Consider the following 24,810-nt stretch of genomic DNA (forward strand, 5'->3'; position numbering starts at 1 on the left):
AGATCCGAAGAAGTTTCGATTTACGGGTATTTGCGACTTTGACAGCAGCTTGAAAGGTCCCTTGGACTTATATTGAGAACTGCACCCATCACTGAATAAGACCATTTCATCTATGTCTAAAGACATGTTTAAATGTTGATTTACTGTGGACTGGAAATGCTCCACCACCTGATAATCATGATTGTGATCATCAGATATAATGATATCAGCTTCCCGTACAATACCTTCATCTGTCCTGTAATAGGAAACAATTGGGTGCATTGTAATCTGTTCCACGGTGTAGAAGACAGATTTGATCTCATCTTGGTACCGTATTTCTCGGTTTTTGGCAAAGTCCATTACTTGCATGACACATTTGTCTGGGAGTTCACTTTTTATCTGGTTGAACTGCATAGATTGCCACTTGTATGTGTGTACATGTTTGAAATATGTTGTTCCTTGTGATGGCTGTATAACATCCTTTAAGAGTTCTTCAATTAGTGTTTGTTTTGTCCCTGTCTTTGTGATAAGCGTCCTTTTTTTCTTGCCATTTACATCTTTGTATTCCCATCTGCTCCATGTTACTTTCTTGTCATTTCCAATGTCCTTGTAATAGTCATTTAAGGTCTGAGCGTAGTTGTTACAGCTTTCACATGTCCCATTAACACAATTGGCATTGTAGAATCTTTCACTGTCAGATTTTGGACACAGCAAAACTTTGAGGATATCCTCTTCAGTTTGTAGAGTTTTTGATTTATCTTGCATCAGTCTGTTGAGGGTCAAGATTTTGTTTCTGATGTTTACACAGTAATAACAGCAACAGTATTCTCGAAATTTATTCGAAATTTTCCTTATGTTTCTTGGCCGCTTTGCTGCAAAACGCCCCAGACTCACTTTGATCCCAGATTCTCTGTTAAATTTTGCGTGAGCCTCGGATATCGACACCTGCATTAGGTACCCTGGACCCTCCTTCGTACAATATCGCTTCTGTGGGAGAACCCTTGAAATGTCTTCTCTGGTATAGAACTTCCTAATGGCTTCATTTACTTCATTTCTTTTGGCACCTTTCTTCTTCATTCCTGCCAGTGATGCCAGAGATCTTCTAGGGGTTTTGAATTTCCTGGCAAGGAATCTTTTGCTTTTGTTCACCGCTGACTTGGCTAGTTCTCTTAGTGCTAATTTCCCTATCTTTGTTTTGGTAAGTTCATCAACTGTGATACTTGTACTCTCAAATTCATCCACTTTGCTTTTTCCAAGCTCTATTTTTTAGCCCACCATCATCAGATGGTGGGCTATTCAAATCGCCCTGCGTCCGTGGTCCGTCCGTCCGTCCGTCCGTCCGTCCCTCCGTCCGTAAACAATTCTTGTTATCGCTATTTCTCAGAAAGTACTGAAGGGATCTTTCTAAAATTTCATATGTAGGTTCCCCTTGGTGCCTAGTTATGCATATTGCGTTTTGAGACCAATCTGAAAACAACATGGCCGACAGGCAGCCATCTTGGATTTTGACAATTGAAGTTTGTTATCGCTATTTCTGAGAAAGTACTGAAGGGATCTTTCTCAAATTTCATATGAAGGTTTCCCTTGGTGCCTAGTTATGCATATTGCGTTTTGAGACCAATCGGATAACAACATGGCCGACAGGCAGCCATCTTTGATTTTGACAATTGAAGTTTGTTATCGCTATTTCTGAGAAAGTACTGAAGGGATCTTTCTCATATTTCATATGTAGGTTCCCCTTGGTGCCTAGTTATGCATATTGCGATTTGAGACCAATCGGAAAACAACATGGCCGACAGGCAGCCATCTTGGATTTTGACAATTGAAGTTTGTTATCACTATTTCTGAGAAAGCACTGAATGGATCTTTCTGAAATTTCATATGTAGGTTCCCCTTGGTGCCTAGTTATGCATATTGCGTTTTGAGACCAATCCGAAAACAACATGGCCGACAGGCAGCCATCTTGGATTTTGACAATTGAAGTTTGTTATCGCTATTTCTGAGAATGTACTGAATGGATCTTTCTGAAATTTCATATGTAAGTTTCCCTTGGTGCCTAGTTATGCATATTTCGTTTTGAGACCAATCAGAAAACAACATGGCTGACAGGCAGCCATCTTGGATTTTGACAATTTAAGTTTGTTATCACTATTTCTGAGAAAGTGCTGAATGGATCTTTCTGAAATTTCATATGTAAGTTTCCCTTGGTGCCTAGTTATGCATATTGCGTTTTGAGACCAATCTGAAAACAACATGGCCGACAGGCAGCCATCTTGGATTTTGACAATTGAAGTTTGTTATCACTATTTCTGAGAAAGTATTTAAGGGATCTTTCTCAAATTTCATATGTAAGTTTCCCTTGGTGCCTAGTTATGCTTATTGCATTTTGAGATCAATTGGAAAACAATATGGCCGACAGACCGCCATCTTGGATTTTGACAAATGAAGTTTGTTATCTCTATTTCTCAAAGTACTGAATGGATCTTTCTCAAATTTCATAAGTAGGTTCCCCTTGGTCCCTTGTATTGCATTTTTGGACCAGTCTGTCCTGAAAACAACCTGGCAAACAAACAGCCATTATCGTTAAATCTCAAATTTCTTATATAGCTAGGATTCCCTTGAAAAGTACTGGAGGGATGTCTCAATTTGCACAGATTAGTAAAATGAAGGGAAAAGTAGGGAAAAGAACAATCTGACATGGAACCTATGAAGATCATTCAATGGTGGGCGCCAAGATCCCTCTGGGATCTCTTGTTTCTTTGGCGATGCGCTACGTACAAGGTTTTGTACTATTTTTGCAAATTTCCGTGGAGACTTTGGTAATGCCTTTTTTGCTTTACATGTGACGTTCCATTCTGTTTTTTTGGAAGAAAAGGGTGATGTGTGGTCATTTCCAACTTCCTTGCTGCTTGGGGCACTGACACTGCATTTCTTAAGCTGTCTTTTCCTAGCCTTCCTTTCTCGTTCTTTCCTTTTAACCCATTCTTTTTTTTGGTATGTCATCTTTTCTCTTTCTCTCTGCTTTGCCATACGATTGTACTCTCTTTGTGACTGAATTGCCTGTCTGGTTTTGGGTTTGGGTTTCACTCGTCTTAATTCTGCTACAAATTCAGGATCATTTTTTCTCTTTTCCCTGTATTTTCTTTGGCGCGCTCGCTGTTGCTCTAATGCCTTTTCTTTCTTTTTCATTGATGTTTCTGTTGGGTGTTTTGCTTTCATTTCATTTTTCAAATTATCTCGATACTTCTTTGCCCTCTCTCGTTGTTTTTGTAGGTATTCTAAATACTTCTCAGGTTTGTTTGCCTTCATATCCCTTCTGTAGTATGTAGTTGTATGTGCTACAATATAAGAAAGACTTAATTATCTTGGTGAATCATTATTGTTGCATCTGTTTAAGTGGATGTTTAAAGACCTCTTCAATGTTTTAGGGATTTAATGTCCTCGCAATGTGAACAACTAATGTTATACTAAAGGGGCTGCCTTCAATACACATTTTACTTATGATTAGGTAAAATAAAATGTTTCTGCTTAGATTGAAATCACAAGATAGTGTTATTAGTAGCTGCTGGTAGGAATATTATTACTGTAGTTTTCTGAATTTTAGTAAGGTGATATTGAGATGACTTTATGACTATAATATTATGTACTGACTTTTTAGCCCACCATCATCAGATGGTGGGCTATTCAAATCGCCCTGCGTCCGTGGTCCGTCGTCCGTCCGTCCGTCCCTCCGTCCGTCCGTCCGTCCGTCCGTCCCTCCGTCCGTAAACAATTCTTGTTATCGCTATTTCTGAGAAAGTACTTGTGGGATCTTTCTCAAATTTCATATGTAGGTTCCCCTTGGTGCCTAGTTGTGCATATTGCATTTTGGGACCGATCGGAAAACAACATGGCCGACAGGCAGCCATCTTGGATTTTGACAATTGAAGTTTGTTATCTCTATTTCTGAGAAAGTATTGAAGAGATCTTTCTCAAATTTCATATGTGGGTTCCCCTTGGTGCCTAGTTATGCATATTGCATTTTGGGACAGATCAGAAAACAACATGGCCGACAGGCAGCCATCTTGGATTTTGACAATTTGAGTTTGTTATCGCTATTTCTGAGGAAGTACAAAAGGGATCTTTCTCAAATTTCATATGTAGGTTCCCCTTGGTGCCTAGTTATGCATATTGCATTTTGGGACCAATCGGAAAACAACATGGCCGACAGGCAGCCATCTTGGATTTTGACAATTTGAGTTTGTTATCGCTATTTCTGAGGAAGTACTGAAGGGATCTTTCTCAAATTTCATATATAGGTTCCCTTTGGTGCTTAGTTATGCATATTGCATTTTGGGAACAATCGGAAAACAAAATGGCCGACAGGCAGCCATCTTGGATTTTGACAATTGAAGTTTGTTATCGCTATTTCTGTGAAAGTACTGAAGGGATCTTTCTCAAATTTCATATGCAGGTTCCTCTTTGTTCCTGGTTATGCATATTGCATTTTGAGACTAATTAGAAAACAACATGGCCGACAGGCAGCCATCTTGGATTCTGACAATTAAAGTTTGTTATCGCTATTTCTGTGAAAGTAATGAAGGGATCTTTCTGAAATTTCATATGCAGGTTCCCCTGAGTGCCTAGTTATGCATATTGCATTTTGAGACCATTCGGAAAACAACATGGCCGACAGGTAGCCATCTTGGATTTTGACAATTGAAATTTGTTATCGCTTTTTCTGTGAAAGAACTGAAGGGATCTTTCTCAAATTTCATATGGAGGTTCCCCTTGGTGCCTACTTATGCATATTGCATTTTGAGACCAATCGGAAAATAAAATTGCTGACAGGCAGCCATCTTGGATTTTGACAATTAAAATTTGTTATCGCTATTTCTCAGAAAGTAATGAAGGGATCTTTCTGAAATTACATATGCAGGTTCCCCTCAGTGCCTAGTTATGCATATTGCATTTTGAGACTAATCAGAAAACAACATGGCTGACAGGCAGCCGTCTTGGATTTTGACAATTGAAGTTTGTTATCGCTATTTCTGTGAAAGTACTGAAGGGATCTTTTTCAAATTTCATATGTAGGTTCCCCTCAGTGCCTAGTTTTGCATACTGGGACCAATACGAAAACAACATGGCCGACAGACAGCCATTATAGCTAAATCTTAAATTCTATATATAGGTTCCCCTTGTTTGAATAGTACTCGAGGGCTGTTTCTGAATTTACACAGATAAGTAAGACTTAGAGGAAGGGAAAAGTAGGGAAAAGATCAATCTGACATGGAACCTATAAAGATCATTCAATGGTGGGCGCCAAGATCCCTCTGGGATCTCTTGTTTAAATACCAGTTTATAGCCGCCAGACCTCCACTAAAAGACCTAACCAGGCATGTACATTGCCAGACTTTCAATACAAACAAGGCTACCATTAAAATATTGTTGTGCATTATTTTTTAAAAACAATTTAAAAGAATTTCTTTGTCAAGAATTAAAATAATGAATCATCATCATGCTGTCACAAATCATACAAGAACATCCATTATATGTTACAGTTTTTAAACTATTTATAAAGTTAAATTTATATGTATGTACTTGCATTTTTAAAAAGACATGGGCTAAATTTAATTTAATAAGTACATGTTCCCACAAATTATCAGGAATAACAAATTTTCATAGTTACTGATCACAAATGCCCTGTTAAAAAATCATGCAACTACTTAGGAAATTTTGTAGCTTTTGTCAAAAAATAGGGTGTAAATAAATATGGATGAAACAAAATTATATTTTGGTAAATGAGGTTAGTCTTATAAACATAATTCATGATCTGTAGGCTAACCTCTACTACAGAACATTTCTTGAAACAGTTCTACCTGTGAATCTGATCAGAATGTTTGTGCCAAATATATATATAAAAAAAATGAATTCGAGTCGGTCATGCAAAACAAACAATATTATTTCTGTCCAAATTCCAATATATTTCGTAAAAACTATTAATGAGGTGCTTGCAAAGTTGTCACGATGGTTCAATGTCGCACCTTATTTAAATATAATTGCCAAGTCAACTCGCCACACACAGGAAAACGGTCGTTCCAACTTCCAGAATATTAGATAATATAATTGTAAAGATATTAGCCATCACACTTTAAAACACATTTGAGCAGTTTTTCGTAGTATGAGCGTTTTATTGATGATTATAAACAACAAGAGATCCCAGAGGTATCTTGGCGCCCACCATTGAATGATCTTTATAGGTTCCATGTCAGATTGATCTTTTCTCTACTTTTCCCTTCTTCTAAGTCTTACTAATCTGTGTAAATACAGAAACAGCCCTCTAGATCTAGTACTTTTCAAACAAGGGGAACCTATATATAAAATTTAAGATTTAGCGATAATGGCTGTCTGTCGGCCATGTTGTTTTCCGATTGGTCCCAAAATGCAATACCAGGGACCAAGGGGAACCTACATATGAAATTTGAGAAAGATCCCTTCAGTACCTTCTGTACAATAGCGATAACAAACTTCAATTTTCAAAATACAAGATGGCTGCCTGTCAGCCAGGTTGTTTTCTGACTGGTCTCAAAATCCAATGTGTATAACTAGACACAGAGGGCAACCTACAAATGAAATTTGAGAAAGATCCCTTCAGTACTTTCTGAGAAATAGCGATAACAAACTTCAATTGTCAAAATCCAAGATGGCTGCCTGTCGGCCATGTTGTTTTTCGATTGGTCTCAAAATGCAATATGCATAACTACGCACTGAGGGAAACCTACATATGAAATTTGAGAAAGATCCCTTCAGTACTTTCTGAGAAATAGCGATAACAAACTTCAATTGTCAAAATCCAAGATGACTGCCTGTCGGCCATGTTGTTTTCCGAATAGTCTCAAAATGCAATATGCATAACTAGGCACAGACGGGAACCTACATATGAAATTTCAGAAAGATCCCTTCAGTACTTTCTCAGAAATAGCGATAACAAACTTCAATTGTCAAAATCCAAGATGGCTGCCTGTCGGCCATGTTGTATTCAGATTAGTCTCAAAATGCAATATGCATAACTAGGCACCGAGGGAAACCTACATATGAAATTTCAGAAAGATCCCTTCATAAGCATCTGAGAAATAGCGATAACAAACTTCAATTGTCAAAATCCAAGATGGCTGCCTGTCGGCCATGTTGTTTTCCAATTGGTCTTAAAATGCAATATGCATAACTAGGCACCAAGAGGAACCTACATATGAAATTTCAGAAAGATCCCTTCATAAGTTTCTGAGAAATAGCGATAACAAACTTCAATTATCAAAATCCAAGATGGCTGTCTGTCGGCCATGTTGTTTTCCGATTGGTCTCAAAACGCAATATGCATAACTAGGCACCAAGGAGAATCTACATATGAAATTTGAGAAAGATCCCTTCAGTACTTTCTCAGAAATAGCGATAACAAACTTCAATTGTCAAAATACAAGATGGCTGCCTGTCGGCCATGTTGTTTTCTGATTGGTCTCAAAATGCAATATGCATAACTAGGCACCAAGGGGAATCTACATATGAAATTTGAGAAAGATCCCTTCAGTACTTTCTGAGAAATAGCGATAACAAACTTCAATTGTCAAAATCCAAGATGGCTGCCTGTCGGCCATGTTGTTTTCCGATTGGTCTCAAAATGCAATATGCATAACTAGGCACAGACGGGAACCTACATGTGAAATTTCAGAAAGATCCCTTCAGTACTTTCTCAGAAATAGCGATAACAAACTTCAATTATCAAAATCCAAGATGGCTGCCTGTCGGCCATGTTGTTTTCCGATTGGTCTCAAAATGCAATATGCATAACTAGGCACCAAGGGGAGCCTACATATGAAATTTGAGAAAGATCCCTTCAGTACTTCTCAGAAATAGCGATAACAAACTTCAATTATCAAAATACAAGATGGCTGCCTGTCGGCCATGTTGTTTTCCGATTGGTCTCAAAATGCAATATGCATAACTAAGCACCAAGGGAAGCCTACATATGAAATTTGAGAAAGATCCCTTCAGTACTTTCTCAGAAATAGCGATAACAAACTTCAATTGTCAAAATCCAAGATGGCTGCCTGTCGGCCATGTTGTTTTCCGATTGGTCTCAAAATGCAATATGCATAACTAGGCACAGACGGGAACCTACATATGAAATTTGAGAAAGATCCCTTCAGTACTTTCTCAGAAATAGCGATAACAAACTTCAATTATCAAAATCCAAGATGGCTGCCTGTCGGCCATGTTGTTTTCCGATTGGTCTCAAAACGCAATATGCATAACTAGGCACCAAGGGGAGCCTACATATGAAATTTGAGAAAGATCCCTTCAGTACTTCTCAGAAATAGCGATAACAAACTTCAATTATCAAAATACAAGATGGCTGCCTGTCGGCCATGTTGTTTTCCGATTGGTCTCAAAATGCAATATGCATAACTAGGCACCAAGGGAAGCCTACATATGAAATTTGAGAAAGATCCCTTCAGTACTTTCTCAGAAATAGCGATAACAAACTTCAATTGTCAAAATCCAAGATGGCTGCCTCTCGGCCATGTTGTTTTCCGATTGGTCTCAAAATGCAATATGCATAACTAGGCACAGACGGGAACCTACATATGAAATTTGAGAAAGATCCCTTCAGTACTTTCTCAGAAATAGCGATAACAAACTTCAATTGTCAAAATCCAAGATGGCTGCCTGTCGGCCATGTTGTTTTCCGATTGGTCTCAAAATGCAATATGCATAACTAGGTACAAAGGGGAACCCACATATGAAATTTGGAAAAGATCCCTTCAGTACTCTCTGAGGATTAGCGATAACAAGAATTGTTTACGGACGGACGGACGGACGGACGGACCACGGACCACGGACGCAGGGGATTTGAATAGCCCACCATCTGATGATGGTGGGCTAAAAAACTCCCGATTCCTTTGCCTCTTGTTTACAAAATAAATTCCTTGTTTATCGGTGACGAGTTGTCTTATTCAGAATTATTCGATCTTTGAATAGAGATAGCTGTCAAATCGCGGACGTTAGCATAAAAGTTTTGGTCAAAAAAGACGTTCGCAATCTATTGTGTATTAACAGACTTCCAATATCATTCAGATAACATATTTCATAGTCGCTGAATCAACGATTCGTTTATAAACAAGTTTGTTGTCATTTCAATACTTGAAACAGCGCCAAATGCATGTATTCGCTGTCTCGTCTGCGAACGTCACTTGTTGCGATCGTAACTTTCTTTGACATACAAAATTCAGTTCATAATTACTTACCCGAACTATCACCCGCCAGCTTTTTCTTCGGCGCCATTTTGCTGTGTATATAACAACGATAGCGAACCTAGCGGTAGGAACTTTGACAATGGAAGGGCCGTAACTATCGACCAGCTACAAGCCGTTGCGAATGTAACATTCTTTAGGAAACGAGTTTGACAGAAATGACGTTCGCAAGATTTCTAACGATCTTTTAACACAGTTTAGGTATTCTTCAGTGATCTTTTGTCACTCAGAGAGGTTAATTTTGATATTTTAACACCAGTTTTTAATGTTGGTCATTTTGCATTAATATTTTGATGGGTTCACGCAAGTGCGAACGTCACAAATTTTGACGGACAATGTTTGGAATTTTGACAATTGTCAAAAAGTGACAAATATTTATTAAATCGGATTTCTTTGAATAGTAACATTTATCATACAAGATAAATAATACATATTTGAAAATATATTTAACAGAAATTAAATGGTATTGTCATAATGATTAAGTACATTCAATTTTGATAGTCGTCATATAACCAGATCGGGAGTGGAATTCTGTCAAAAGCGACATTAGCAACGCTTAATTATTTCCTTTTTTCGTCCAAAATTATAATAAATAGTTTCATTTCTTTATTTTTTAGATGGAAAATGCAATTGTTCACACTAAAATCTTACAGGAAGTCTGAAATTCAAATGACTATATTTTATAACATCAGTAATTTGTTTGACAGAAAATGGTACACATATATATGGAATATGTCTTAAGTCAAAGACGCAAAAGGCAAAGACGCAGAAGTCAAAGACACAGAAGAGACAATCTTGCTAGCCAACCTGAGTCAGATCCGGAAGAACAAGCAAGCCGTTTTGAGATTTTACGACGCCAACGGAACCATCCTCGACGCCAACAGAACCATCCTCATAATGATGAAAACAATGTTACTCAGATGCGACAGCTTGCTTCTGGGAACCGGGACAAGTCCGTGAGATGTCAAGGTATGAAAAGACATTAATTATATTTAATAATTTCAATAATTTTAACAGTATGCCAGTAAATTTAGTTCCTGAATTCTGGTCCAGACATTGTATTGGAAATATCTGTTTTAATGTCTCAAAACAAATACACAATCAAGTAGATCAGGAAGTGGCCTCTACATTTTCTATTTAATTTGTAGGCTTCTTTTTCAATTGAATACATTTTTAGGTCACCTTAGACAAAGTCTCAAGCAACCTATTCTTATCCCCTTTTGCGCTTTGTCCTGCGTCAGTAAACACAATTTCTCTGTTGGTTGTCATGCATCGTCCATCATTTTCGACCTCTTCTCCAAATCTTTTGAACCATTTTTAGGTCATCTGACCCGAAGGGTCAGGATGACCTATAGTCATCATGCTTCGTCCGTCGTCGTGCGCCGTGCGCCGTGCGCCGTGCGTAAACTTTTCACATTTCAATCTTCTTCTCAAGTTCCACCAGTGGGATTGAGCTGAAACTTGCCTGAAATGATCCTGAGATGGTCCTGACCAAGTGTTGTTATTTTTCGGGTCAGTCCGAAATCCAAGATGGCCGCCATAGCCGCCATTTTGGAAACACATTTTAAACTTCTTCTCAAGTTCCACCAGTGCTGTTGGGCTGAAACTTGCCAGAAATGATCCTGTGATGATCCCGACCAAGTGTTGTTATTTTTCGGGTCGGTCCGAAATCCAAGATGGCCGCCATAGCCGCCATCTTGAAAAACACATTTTAAACTTCTTCTCAAGTTCCACCAGTGCTATTGAGCTGAAACTTGCCTGAAATGATCCTGAGATGATCCCGACCAAGTGTTGTTATTTTTCGGGTCGGTCCGAAATCCAAGATGGCCGCCATACCTGCCATCTTGAAAAACACATTTTAAACTTCTTCTCAAGTTCCACCAGTCCTATTGAGATGAAACTTGCCTGAAATGATCCTGATATGATCTCGACCAAGTGTTGTTATTTTTCGGGTCTGTCCGAAATCCAAGATGGCCGCCATAGCCGCCATTTTGAAAACACATTTTAAACTTCTTCTCAGGTTCCACCAGTGATATTGAGCTGAAACTTGCCTGAAATGATCCTGATATGATCGTGACCAAGTGTTGTTATTTTTCGGGTCGGTCCGAAATCCAAGATGGCCGCCATAGGCGCCATCTTGAAAAACACATTTTAAACTTCTTCTCAAGTTCCAGCAGTGCTATTGAGCTGAAACTTGCCTGAAATGATCCTGATATGATCCCGACCAAGTGTTGTTATTTTTCGGGTCGGTCCGAAATCCAAGATGGCCCCCATAGCCGCCATTTTGAAAACACATTTTAAACTTCTTCTCCGGTTCCACCAGTGCTATTGAGCTGAAAATTGCCTGAAATGATCCTGATATGGTCCCGACCAAGTGTTGTTATTTTTCGGGTCGGTCCGAAATCCAAGATGGCCGCCATAGGCGCCATCTTGAAAAACACATTTTAAACTTCTTCTCAAGTTCCAGCAGTGCTATTGAGCTGAAACTTGCCTGAAATGATCCTGATATGATCCCGACCAAGTGTTGTTATTTTTCGGGTCGGTCCGAAATCCAAGATGGCCCCCATAGCCGCCATTTTGAAAACACATTTTAAACTTCTTCTCCGGTTCCACCAGTGCTATTGAGCTGAAAATTGCCTGAAATGATCCTGATATGGTCCCGACCAAGTGATGTTATTTTTCGGGTCGGTCCGAAATCCAAGATGGCCACCATAACCACCATCTTCAAAAACACATTTTAAACTTCTTCTCAAGTTCCACCAGTGCTGTTGGGCTGAAACTTGCCTGAAATGTTCCTGAGATGATCCCGACCAAGTGTTGTTATTTTTTAGATTGGTCTGAAATGCAAGATGGCCGCCCTATCCACCATCTTAAAAAACACATTTTAAACTTCTTCTCCAGTTCCACTGGTGCCATTGAGCTCGAAATTGGTGAGGATGTTAAGGAAGGAGTGTCAACAAAGTTTTGTTATTTTTTCAGCCTTGTAAAAACTTTGGCATGGCAGCAATGGCGGCCATTTTGTAACATGATTGCACAATCATGGTTTTCCTGAACAACACCTATTTCAAACTTCTTCTCAAATTCCACCGGTGGGATTCAGCTCTAACTTACCAGAAATGATCCTTAGATGGTCCAGACCAAGTGTTATTATTTATTGGGTCGGTCAGATATCCAAGATGGCCACCATGGCCAACAGTGCCACTATATACTTGCTACAGAGAATGCATACTACAATAATATAAGGGTTTTAATTTAGAGTCAGATGACCGTTAAGGCCCCTGGGCCTCTTGTTGATAAAATTTTGCTGAAACCTTCCTGGGCCAAAGGTCAACAGAAATTGTAAATCATATGGGCCAAAACCCCCAGGGCTCTGAGGGGTGGGGCCAAAAAGCATCAAATAGACTGAAGTTTTAAAAATCTTCTTCTCAAGACCCAGATACTAGTATAGCAGAATCAAATACTTAGGGATGGAAAGTTCTTAATAGATGTTTTATCAAAAAAAATTCCCGTCAAAATGAAAAAAATGAATCGCCCAAAATTGCATCGAAAAGGTTTCTGATCCCTTATGCATGGCTACAGAAGCTAACTTTTCAATTATTGATGAAGGGGTCAATTGATTGGAAAATAATAAAAAAAAAAAATCAAAATTCTTTCTAAACAGTTTCTTTTGATCACATTTTGCAAAATACACTCTTGTGAAGGTATGTACAATGTTTCAAGGCCATGGGGTCTCAGGTTGTCCCTTGGAGGGGATAACATCTATAATAGTTTATATTGGGAAATCACATTTTTGAACTTGATTTGTTAAATTGCCATCAGAAATAATGCAAACTTAAAATTAACACCATAGGATGGCAATTTGATATGGTATGCATATCTTGGCCCTAGCTCATGCTCACCCTGCTTAGTATCAAATAGTTTCAAATATGCTAAAATCTTCAACGACTTCGAATTCTTCTCAATAACCAAACTGCCCAGAGACCCAATAGAAGCATCTGCATGCTGGGAAGAATGGCTACCATGTTTGTTCAAATTGATGACCTTGACCTTCATTGATGGTCACAGGGTCATACATATGTTAAAATCTTTAAAGAACTTCTTCTTTGTAACCAAAAGGCCCAGAGACCCAGTATTAGATCTGTAGCATGCTTGGATGAAGGGCTACAAAGTTTGTTCAGATGGATGGCGCGACCTTGACCTTAATTCAAGGTTGCAGGGGTGAAATATGCTAAAATCAGATTCTTGATAACCAAAAAGCCAAGAGGTCTGTAGCATGCTTTGTTAAAGGACTACCAAGTTTGTTCAACTGGATCAAATAGGCTAAATAAATTTAAAGAACTTCTTGATATCCAAAATAACCCAGAGACCCCATATTAGACATGTAGCATGCATGTAGGATGGAGGGCTACCAAATTTCTTCAAATGGACGACCTTCCTTCAAATGGAGTCAAATATGCCAAAATAACGGTGACCGTTAAGGTCCATGGGCCTATTGTTTATATATGCATGTTTTTGATACTTAATCAAGAATTCTTGACTGTTGTAGGTGTTCCTCATGGTGGAGATGAACAAAATGCCTTATGTAATACCTGTTCCTTAGACCAGTTTCTGAATGGCCTGCATCAAATATGCAGGTCACTGCCATTCAGAAATCTTTTACAGGCATTAGCAGAAGTATTACCTTCTGTTTATGTGGTAAGTAATGTTTTAGATCTTCGGTTTGGTTGGCCGCCAGGACCTGTATCCATTCAATTTTGAGACTGAATCGGGAAAACCATTGACCAACTAGCAGCCATCTTGGATGTAGATATTTGAAGTTTGTGATCTGTTAAAGAATACTGGGAGTATTTTAAAATATGGTGGATTTTTCTCAGTTTTCATATATGCAAGTTCCCCTTGGTCCCTTATTAGGGTTCTTCATTGAAGACACAGGTGCCCTATATATATATATAGTAATCATTCTGTCTATCTGTCCATCTGTTGTGAATGTACATGACAAGCTGACTTCACTATACAAAGGTGTTTACATCAGCTGGTCTCTAAGGTGATGTTGGGCCATGCGTGACTACAATCTGCAAAGTCTACACCTGGTCGAGCTTGTATACGGACGTATTTACGTACCTACTAGCGTGATTGTAGACTACACTTGCCATTGTCGGCATATTATACCTTGTTGTATACCATGTTCGGTCATCTTTCACAATATATCCGTGTGGCCTTGATTGCATCACAACAGGTTAGTGTATTTTAAGGTCATCTGATCATGACTTGAAGGATTAGGATGACCTGTATATAGTCATTGTGTTATGGTACCACACATCAACTACTACTTCCAAATCACTTCTCCTACTTAACAAACCAAAGAAGATTTCAAGGGAGTGCTGTCATAATTAATAAAAATGAGGCTGCATGGATAACAACCAAATTTGTTACTAAAAAAAATACTCAAAAGCCAATCATAATTTATGATAATTGAATCTGGTCCATCCCCTGGAGACAGAAGAGGGGTATGTGGCTGAAATTTTGCTATAAGGGGCTGATCCTTATTAGCCCACCATCATCAGATGGTGGGCTGTTCAAATCGCCCTGCGTCCGTGGTCCGTGGTCCGTCCGTCCGTCCGTCCGTCCCTCCGTCCCTCCGTCCGTAAACAATTCTTGTTATCGCTATTTCTCAGAAAGTACTGAAGGGATCTTTCTCAAATTTCATATGTAGGTTCCCCTTGGTGCCTAGTTATGCATATTGCGTTTTGAGACCAATCGGAAAACAACATGGCCGACAGGCAGCCATCTTGGATTTTGACAATTGAAGTTTGTTATCGCTATTTCTGAGAAAGTACTGAATGGATCTTTCTCAAATTTCATATGAAGGTTTCCCCTTGGTGCCTAGTTATGCATATTGCATTTTGAGATAAATCAGATAACAACATGGCCGACAGGCAGCCATCTTGGATTTTGACAATTGAAGTTTGTTATCGCTATTTCTGAGAAAGTACTGAAGGGATCTTTCTGAAATTTTATATGAAGGTTCCCCTTGGTGCCTAGTTATGCATATTGCGTTTTGAGACCAATCGGAAAACAACATGGCCGACAGGCAGCCATCTTGGATTTTGACAATTGAAGTTTGTTATCGCTATTTCTGAGAAAGTACTGAAGGGATCTTTCTCAAATTTCATATGTAGGTTCCCATTGGTGCCTAGTTATGCATATTGCAATTTGAGACTAATCAGAAAACAACATGGCTGACAGGCAGCCATCTTGGATTTTGACAATTGAAGTTTGTTATCGCTATTTCTGAGAAAGCCCTGAAGGGATCTTTCTCAAATTGCATATGAAGGTTCCCCTTGGTGCCTTGTTCTGCATATTGCGTTTTGAGACCAATCGGAAAACAAAATGGCCGACAGGCAGCCATCTTGGATTTTGACAATTGAAGTTTGTTATCGCTATTTCTGAGAAAGTACTGAAGGGATCTTTCTGAAATTTCAGATGTAGGTTTCCCTTGGTGCCTAGTTATGCATATTGCGTTTTGAGACCAATCCGAAAACAAAATGGCCGACAGGCAGCCATCTTGGATTTTGACAATTGAAGTTTGTTATCGCTATTTCTGAGAAAGTACTGAAGGGATCTTTCTCAAATTTCATATGTAGGTTCCCCTTGGTGCCTAGTTATGCATATTGCAATTTGAGACCAATCCGAAAACAAAATGGCCGACAGGCAGCCATCTTGGATTTTGACAATTGAAGTTTGTTATCGCTATTTCTGAGAAAGTACTGAATGGATCTTTCTCAAATTACATATGTAGGTTCCCCTTGGTGCCTAGTTATGCATATTGCGATTTGAGACCAATCGGAAAACAACATGGCCGACAGGCAGCCATCTTGGATTTTGACAATTGAAGTTTGTTATCACTATTTCTGAGAAAGTACTGAATGGATCTTTCTGAAATTTCATATATAGGTTTCCTTTGGTGCGTAGTTATGCATATTATGTTTTGAGACCAATCGGAAAACAACATGGCCGACAGGCAGCCATCTTGGATTTTGACAATTGAAGTTTGTTATCGCTATTTCTGAGAATGTACTGAATGGATCTTTCTGAAATTTCATATATAGGTTTCCTTTGGTGCCTAGTTATGCATATTATGTTTTGAGACCAATCGGAAAACAACATGGCCGACAGGCAGCCATCTTGGATTTTGACAATTGAAGTTTGTTATCACTATTTCAGAGAATGTTTTGAATGGATCTTTCTCAAATTGCATATGTAAGATTCCCTTGGTGCATAGTTATGCATATTGTGTTTTGAGACCAATCTGAAAACAACATGGCCGACAGGCAGCCATCTTGGATTTTGACAATTGAAGTTTGTTATCGCTATTTCTGAGAAAGTACTGAATGGATCTTTCTCAAATTTCATAAGTAGGTTCCCCTTGGTCCCTTGTATTGCATTTTTGGACCAGTCTGTCCTGAAAACAACCTGGCAAACAAACAGCCATTATCGTTAAATCTCAAATTTCTTATATAGCTAGGATTCCCTTGTTTGAAAAGTACTGGAGGGATGTCTCAATTTGCACAGATTAGTAAAATGAAGGGAAAAGTAGAGAAAAGATCAATCTGACATGGAACCTATGAAGATCATTCAATGGTGGGCGCCAAGATCCCTCTGGGATCTCTTGTTTATATCTTTGCCATTTTGCGTATTATACGGGAAGGGATATTATAATTTATATAAAGGTGACTGATTCTTTCCTTGGGAATCAAAGGGGAACGTTGTCGACTCTAATTTTGTGGATGCAATTAAAGTGTACAGGTGACAGCCGGGACCCAGTGATGCGACATCATTCGATTATTGATCCACTAATGGAATATAACATATCATGATACATGTATATATATTCAGCACAAATACCGTATGTAATGGCCCGAGTCAAAGTAAGTGTGGAATAACACACTGCATTATGGTAGAAATAAGAACCCTGGGATTCGAATATTAATATATTCTCAAGCAGAGCCTACCATTCCAAATAAATACATATTAGTCCTATGTACATATTAGTTGTAGGTAGACGATACTATAATATATTATAGTTATATGGGCACTACATGATAAATAGTCGAGTTGCCTTACCAGGTTCCAGCTAGCACTAGCAGGAGGACATGTGCGTCCCGTTCCATGTCATATCTCTGAATGTAGGTGCGAGGGATTGGGGTGTGTGAGGAGATGTGGTTGCGCATGTGCGCCTTCGAGATTACTCGAAATGCATGCACAGTCACAGGTGCTCGATGTCCATAAATTCCACTCTCATTCAAGTCAAATGATATAAACATGTACATGTAGACAGGCTAGGCCCTGATAATGTATTGAGAAATACGCAATATACACACTGTATACATATACATGTATAAGGTAACAGCACATCATCCACAAGATGCTTATCAGTTTAACATCTTTCAGAATCTGTGGAATGCCGTCAAACTGTGTAGTGACGGGCTATTTTCTGGTGCCAAGTTAAAGCTTGTACCAAATGTACAGGATATGAGAAGCAAAGAAGGACCAAGAGTGATGCCACTGATCAAGGACCAGCTGCCTTATAGGATTACAAAAACATGCATAACATGTAAACGTTGTTCTGAGTCGGCACATAATCCAGACATCATTCTTTCTAAATTTAGTCGGCAAGTATATTATGCAATCTCTTTGAAGCTGTTGACATATCTTGTGTTACATGTGATGATTTGTTATGATCAGTTTTAACAGGAAATTGCAGTTCAGAACTGAAACTATATCTGGATTATAAAACAACGGTTTTTAGCACATCTGCCCGCAGGCATGGAATGAATCATAAGAGGTTAAAGGTCGAGAGTTAAAAAGTTAAAAGTCCATGTCAAACTTTTCTGATTTTTCACAGATGAATATTTCATCATGACATTATGAAAAACAGTTGGTTGGGATTTTTAAACAAGATGTCAACTAACCAAAGATCAATGTCATTGGGTCAAAGGTCATTTGGGTCCTAAGGTCAAGAGCAAATTTGATCTCTGACAATTAATGGCCTTGGATTAGAGGGCTTAACAAATGAGGATTATACTGGTACATGTATATGGAAGAGTAATAAAACAAAAACCACATCAATGTGAATTATGCTTCCAACTTGCAATTGTTTTTGATGTCCAAACATCAATTGTCAAACTAAACCTTAGCATATTGGTAGATGGCTTCTTGATGATTGTACAGTTATATAGACTAGACGTACTATGAAGTGCTTGCTGACCTGTCAGTATTCTAGTTTGCTTTGAAGTTTCTTTGGAATCAGAGGCAGTTCCCTATATGGGAAAGTATTTGTTACATAACTACAATTGCTGACATATTCAGGTACCAAGGCTCCATTTGCCTCTTGTTAACAGATCTCTTCGAAACTTGATAATGTAGTGGTGCTTTCCTGATTTGATTCATCTATAACTATTAGGTCATCTGACCTGAAGGTCATCATGCATCGTCCATCGTCTGCCTTGCTCCATCCATAAACTTTTAATTCAAACGACTTCTTCTTGATAACCAGAAGGGTGAGGAGGGTACTAATATTTTGCTTGTAGCTTCCTTGAATAAAGCTCGACCAAGTTTGTTCAAATAAATGACCTTGACCAAATTCAAGGTCACAGGGGTCAAATAGGCAGAAATCTCAAAATGGCTTCTTCTCAATAACCAAGGGGCCCAGGGACTTGATATTAGGCATGTAGCATGCTGGGGTGAAGGGCTACCTATAGCTATTCTGTTCAAATGAATGACTTAGACCTACATTCAAGTCACATGGGTCAAATAGGCTAAAATCTTCAAACGACTTCTTGATAATCAAGAGGCTCAGGGACTTCATATTAGGCATGTAGCATGCTGGGATGAAGGGCTACCAAGTTTGTTCAAATGAATAACCTTAACTTAAATTCAAGATTGCATAGGTCAAATAGGCTGAATTCTTCAAACAGTGATTTCTCAATTGCAAAGAGACCTGATATTAGGCCCAGCGCTTTTTCTCACTGGTTTGGGAAAGGGCTATTTTGTCTCATTTTGGGAAGAAAATTGGTGAATTGGGAAAGATTTTTTCAGGAGTAAACTGCAAATTTTGGGAATTTGGCTTAAATATGAAATAATTTCAATTGGGAATGGGGCCCATTAAAGGCCACAAAAAGCCCCCAGAAAAAGCCCTGGCCAGTTGTACTGGAATGCAGAACTAGAAAATTGATTGACATGAATCAACCTAACCTCACTGATATTTGAATAAAGTGGTTATCAGCATAATATCTGCAGAAATGACCTAAATCAACTTCAAAGTTGCTGTAGAGCCAGGTGAGCTATACAGTACAATTGGGCTCCTTGTTTTAATATTGATCTAATAATAACCATTTTATTATAGTTCAACAGGATTCCAGGGAGCCCTGACACCCTTCTTTGCACCCCCAGATCTGCAATGCAGTCAGCCAGGGTATGTTTTTAGGTCACCTGAGACGAAGTCTCAAGTGACCTATTCTAATCGCCTTTTATCCGTCGTCGTCCGTCGTGCGTCGTCCGTCGTGCGTCCGTAAACTTTTTACATTTTCGACTTCTTCTCCAAAACCACTTAACAAAATTCAATGAAATTTGGCAGAAAGTTTCTATGGCTGAAGGTCAACCAAAATTGTGAATTATATGGTCCCCACCCCCCAGGGGCCTGAGGGGTGGGGCCAAAAAGGGTCAAATTGACTAAAACTTCAAAAATCTTCTTCCCTACTCTCAGATATGGTGGAGTCAAACACTCTTTATAGATGAAAGGGTCTTGTGGTGCTTTACCAAAATTGTGAATTGCATGACCCTGGGGTCTCACGTTTGCCCCTGGGGAGGGGGTAAACTTTACTATAATTTATATAGGGAAATCACATTTTTGACTATTATTTGTTGGATTTGTATTGGAATTCATTCTAACTTGTATCAAATTATCAGCATGGGATGACAGTTTGATGGTATGTACCGTACATGTTGGCCCTAATTGACCCCCAGGGGCTGGTGGGCGGGGCCAAAAAGGGTCAAATTGACTAAAATTTCAAAAATCTTCTTCTCTACTCTCAGATATGGTAGAATCAAATACTCTTCATAGATGGAAGGGTCTTAAGGTGCTTTACTAAAATTGTGAATTTCATGACCCTGGGGTCTCATGTTTGCCCCTGGGGAGGGGGTAAACTTTACTATAGTTTATATAGGGAAATCACATTTTTGACTATTATTTGTTGGATTTGTATTGGAATTCATTCTTACTTGGTTCAAATTATAAGCATGGGATGACAGTTTGATGGTATGTACCGTACATGTTGGCCCTAATTGACCCCCAGGGGCTGGTGGGCGGGGCCAAAAAGGGTCAAATTGACTGAAATTTCAAAAATCTTCTTCTCTACTCTCAGATATGGTAGAATCAAATACTCCTCATAGATGGAAGGCTCTTCAGGTGCTTTACCAAAATTGTGAATTTCATGACCCTGGGGTCTCACGTTTGCCCCTGGGTAGGGGGTAAACTTTACTATAGTTTATATAGGGAAATCACATTTTTGACTATTATTTGTTGGATTTGTATTGGAATTCATTCTAACTTGGTTCAAATTATCAGCATGGGATTACAGTTTGATGGTATGTACATGTTGGCCCTGGTTGACCCCCAGGGACTGGTGGGCGGGGCCAAAAAGGGTCAAATTGACTGAAATTTCAAAAATCTTCTTCTCTACTCTCAGATATGCTAGAACCAAATACTCTTCATAGATGGAAGGGTCTTGTGGTGCTTTACCAAAATTGTGAATTGCATGACCCTGGGGTCTCGCGTTTGCCCCTGGGGAGGGGGTAAACTTTACTATTGTTTATATAGGGAAATCACATTTTTGACTATTATTTGTTGGATTTGTATTGGAATTCATTCTAACTTAGTTAAAATTATCAGCATGGGATTACAGTTTGATGTTATGTACATGTTGGCCCTGGTTGACTCCCAGGGGCTGGTGGGTGGGGCCAAAAAGGGTCAAATTGACTGAAATTTCAAAAATCTTCTTATCTACTATATGTTAGAATCAAATACTCTTCATAGACTGACCCCATTAGGACTGATGGGTGGGGCTAAAAAGGGTCAATTTAGTTGGTCGAAATATTTCAAATCTCAGGTGACCGTTAAGGCCCTTTGGGCCTCTTGTTTAAGTGCATGTATTTTAAAATTGGAATTTCAGCCTAGTTCCCTTGTTAAGGCTTCGCCACCCTTTCCCCAGGGGCTAGACCAGCGTCATTTATATAAATTATGATTGTTCTCCCTGAATTACTTTTCAGTCAATTTGGTTAAAATCCTTTTTGGCAGAAAACAAAAGTTTACGCACCACGCAGGACAATGGAGGAAAGACGACAACTATGGCTAGGTCATCCTGACCTTTGGGTCAGATGACCTAACAAGATTACATTTTGAAGAAAGGACAGTGATGTTTTGTTGAATACTTTATATTATGCTTTTGTACTGGTTCGTGAAATATGCCCTTGAAGAATTTTATCTCAGTTGAATAATGTCATCCAACACATCCGCAATACATTTTTAACATCAGCATTCGGTATTGTAATGGATAAAGTTATTTTTTTTAAATTGATTTATTAGTTGAAGGAAGTGCTAACAGTATATTTCTGGGATTATATCTAAATAAAAACAAAGAATAAAATGAACGAATTCAACTACACAATTAAAGTGAGAAAATTCAAGATTCTCCAAAATATTTTCATCTAAGATATATATTGCTGCTAACAAAGTGTTGTTGTTAGCTCACCTGCCCAAAGGGGAAGTGAGCTTATGGCGTGGTGTGGCGTCCTTCCATCCAGCCGAATGAGCTGAAAATTGGTAGGGATATTAAGAACAAAATGTTAATTTCATATTTTGTGTTTTTGTGTGATTCTAGGTGTGATGGTCAGACAAAGATCGAGCTAAAGTTTGAAAATGGCTATCCTCCTCTAATCATCGCCGCAGATTTGCAGCATCTTCATAAGCGGATACCCAATAGCCATCTAAGTAAGGTGGTAGACCTGTTTGGAGAAAGGTAAATATTGGTTGGATTGCTACTATAGAAATATGTATTTTATTCGTTTGGGATGTTTTTGATTTTTAGCCCACCATCATCAGATGGTGGGCTATTCAAATCGCCCTGCGTCCGTGGTCCGTGGTCCGTCCGTCCGTCCGTCCGTCAACAGTTCTTGTTATCGCTAATCCTCAGAAAGTACAGAAGGGATCTTTCTCAAAATTCATATGTAGGTTCCCCTTGGTGCCTAGTTATGCATATTGCATTTTGGGACCGATCGGAAAACAACATGGCCGACAGGCAGCCATCTTGGATTTTGACCATTGAAGTTTGTTATCCCTATTTCTGAGAAATTGCCTAAGGGATCTTTCTCAAATTTCACATGTTGATTCCCCTTGGTGCCTAGTTATGCATATTGCATTTTGGGACCGATCGGAAAACAACATGGCCGACAGGCAGCCATCTTGGATTTTGACCATTGAAGTTTGTTATCGCTATTTCTGAGAAAGTACTGAAGGGATCTTTCTCAAAAATCATATATAAGTTCCCCTTGGTGCGTAGTTATGCATATTGCATTTTGGGACCGATCGGAATACAACATGGCCGACAGGCAGCCATCTTGGATTTTGGCAATTGAAGTTTGTTATCGCTATTTCTGAGAAAGTACTGAAGGGATCTTTCTCAAATTTCATATGTAGGTTTCCCTTGGTGCTTTGTTATGCATATTGCATTTTGGGACCGATCGGAAAACAACATGGCCGACAGGCAGCCATCTTGGATTTAGACCATTGAAGTTTGTTATCGCTATTTCTGAGAAAGTACTGAAGGGATATTTCTCAAATTTCATATATAGGTTTCCTTTGGTGCCTAGTTATGCATATTGCATTTTGGAACCGATCGGAAAACAACATGGCCGACAGGCAGCCATCTTGGATTTTGACCATTGAAGTTTATTATCGCTATTTCTGAGAAAGTGCTAAAGGGATCTTTCTCAAATTTCATATGTAGGTTTCCCTTGGTGCCTAGTTATGCATATTGCATTTTGGGACCGATCAGAAAACAACATGGCCGACAGGCAGCCATCTTGGATTTTGACCATTGAAGTTTGTTATCGCTATTTCTGAGAAAGTACTGAAGGGATATTTCTCAAATTTCATATGCAGGTTCCCCTTGGTGCCTAGTTATGCACATTGCATTTTGAGACCAATCAGAAAACAACATGGGCGACAGGCAGCCATATTGGATTTTGACCATTGAAGTTTGTTATCGCTAATTCTCAGAAAGCACTGAAGGGATCTTCCTGAAATTTCATATGTTGGTTCCCCTTGGTGCCTAGTTATGCATATTGTATTTTGAGACTAATCAGAAAACAACATGGCCGACAGGCAGCCATCTTGGATTTCGAAAATTGAAACTGGTTATCGCTATTTCTAAGAAACTAATGAAGAGATCTTCCTGAAATTTCATATGTAGGTTCCCCCAGGTGCCTAGTTATGCATATTGCATTTTGAGACCAATCGGAAAACAACATGGCCGACAGGCAGCCATCTTGGATTTTGACAATTGAAGTTTGTTATCGCTATTTCTCAGAAAGCACTGAAGGAATCTTTCTCAAATTCCATATATATATTTAAGATGTACCTATATATAGGTTCCCCTTGGTGCCTAAATCTTAAATTTCACACATAGGTTTCCCTTGTTTGAAAAGAACTAGAGGTTTCTTCTGAATTTACACAGATTAGTAAGACTTAGAAGAAGAGAAAAGTAGAGAAAAGATCAATCTGACATGGAACCTATGAAGAACATTCAATGGTGGGCGCCAAGATCCCTCTGGGATCTCTTGTTAGCTTAGTTGCCCAAAAGTATGTGCAGCTTTTGTCGTCTGTCAGTCTGTCTGTCCGGCGTCAACTTTTTAATTTAAACAAATTTTTCTCATTAACCAAGACGCCCAGGGACTTGATATTGGGTCTGTAGCATGCTTGGGTGAGGGGCTACCAAGTTTGTTCAAATGACTTATTTTGACGTTCATTCAAGGTCATATGGGTCAATTAGGCTTAAATCTTCAAACAACTTCTTCTCAATATCCAGTGGGGCCCAGGGACTTGATATTTGGCTTGTAGCATGCTTGGTTGAAGGGCTACCAAGTTGTTCAAATGAATGACCTTGACCTTCATTCAAGGTCACATGGTTAAATAGGCTTAAATCTGTAAACAATGATAACCAAGAGTCTCCAAGACATGATAATAGGCCAACAGTATGCTGGAATAAAGGACTAGAAAATATATTGACATGAATGATTCTTAGCCTACACTGATATTTAAATAAAGTGATAATCAGCATATTATCTGTAGTGTAGAAATAACCTCAATCCACTTCAAAGTTGCTGTAGAGCCAGGTGAGGGATACAGGCGGTTGAGCCTCTTGTTGGTAAGCTGATATGGCAGATTGTCATGTGCTGTCAACTGTCAATGTGTTGTGTCCTCGAGCAA

The 24,810-nt window shown here is 38.9% G+C and overlaps 1 protein-coding gene across 1 annotated transcript in view; it reads left to right on the forward strand.

The window, feature by feature from the left end:
* The window catches only part of LOC117326598, a 69,399-nt gene that overhangs the window by 39,841 nt on the left and 4,748 nt on the right, over positions 1-24,810 (forward strand). The window contains exons 3-6 of the mRNA XM_033883356.1: positions 13,813-13,961; positions 17,718-17,938; positions 19,672-19,740; positions 22,205-22,342. Coding sequence (XP_033739247.1) covers positions 13,813-13,961; positions 17,718-17,938; positions 19,672-19,740; positions 22,205-22,342 — 577 coding nt within the window. The remainder of the gene's footprint in view (positions 1-13,812; positions 13,962-17,717; positions 17,939-19,671; positions 19,741-22,204; positions 22,343-24,810) is intronic.

Source organism: Pecten maximus, chromosome 4, assembly GCF_902652985.1.
Source record: "Pecten maximus chromosome 4, xPecMax1.1, whole genome shotgun sequence".
Classification (NCBI taxonomy): Eukaryota; Metazoa; Mollusca; class Bivalvia; order Pectinida; family Pectinidae; genus Pecten; species Pecten maximus.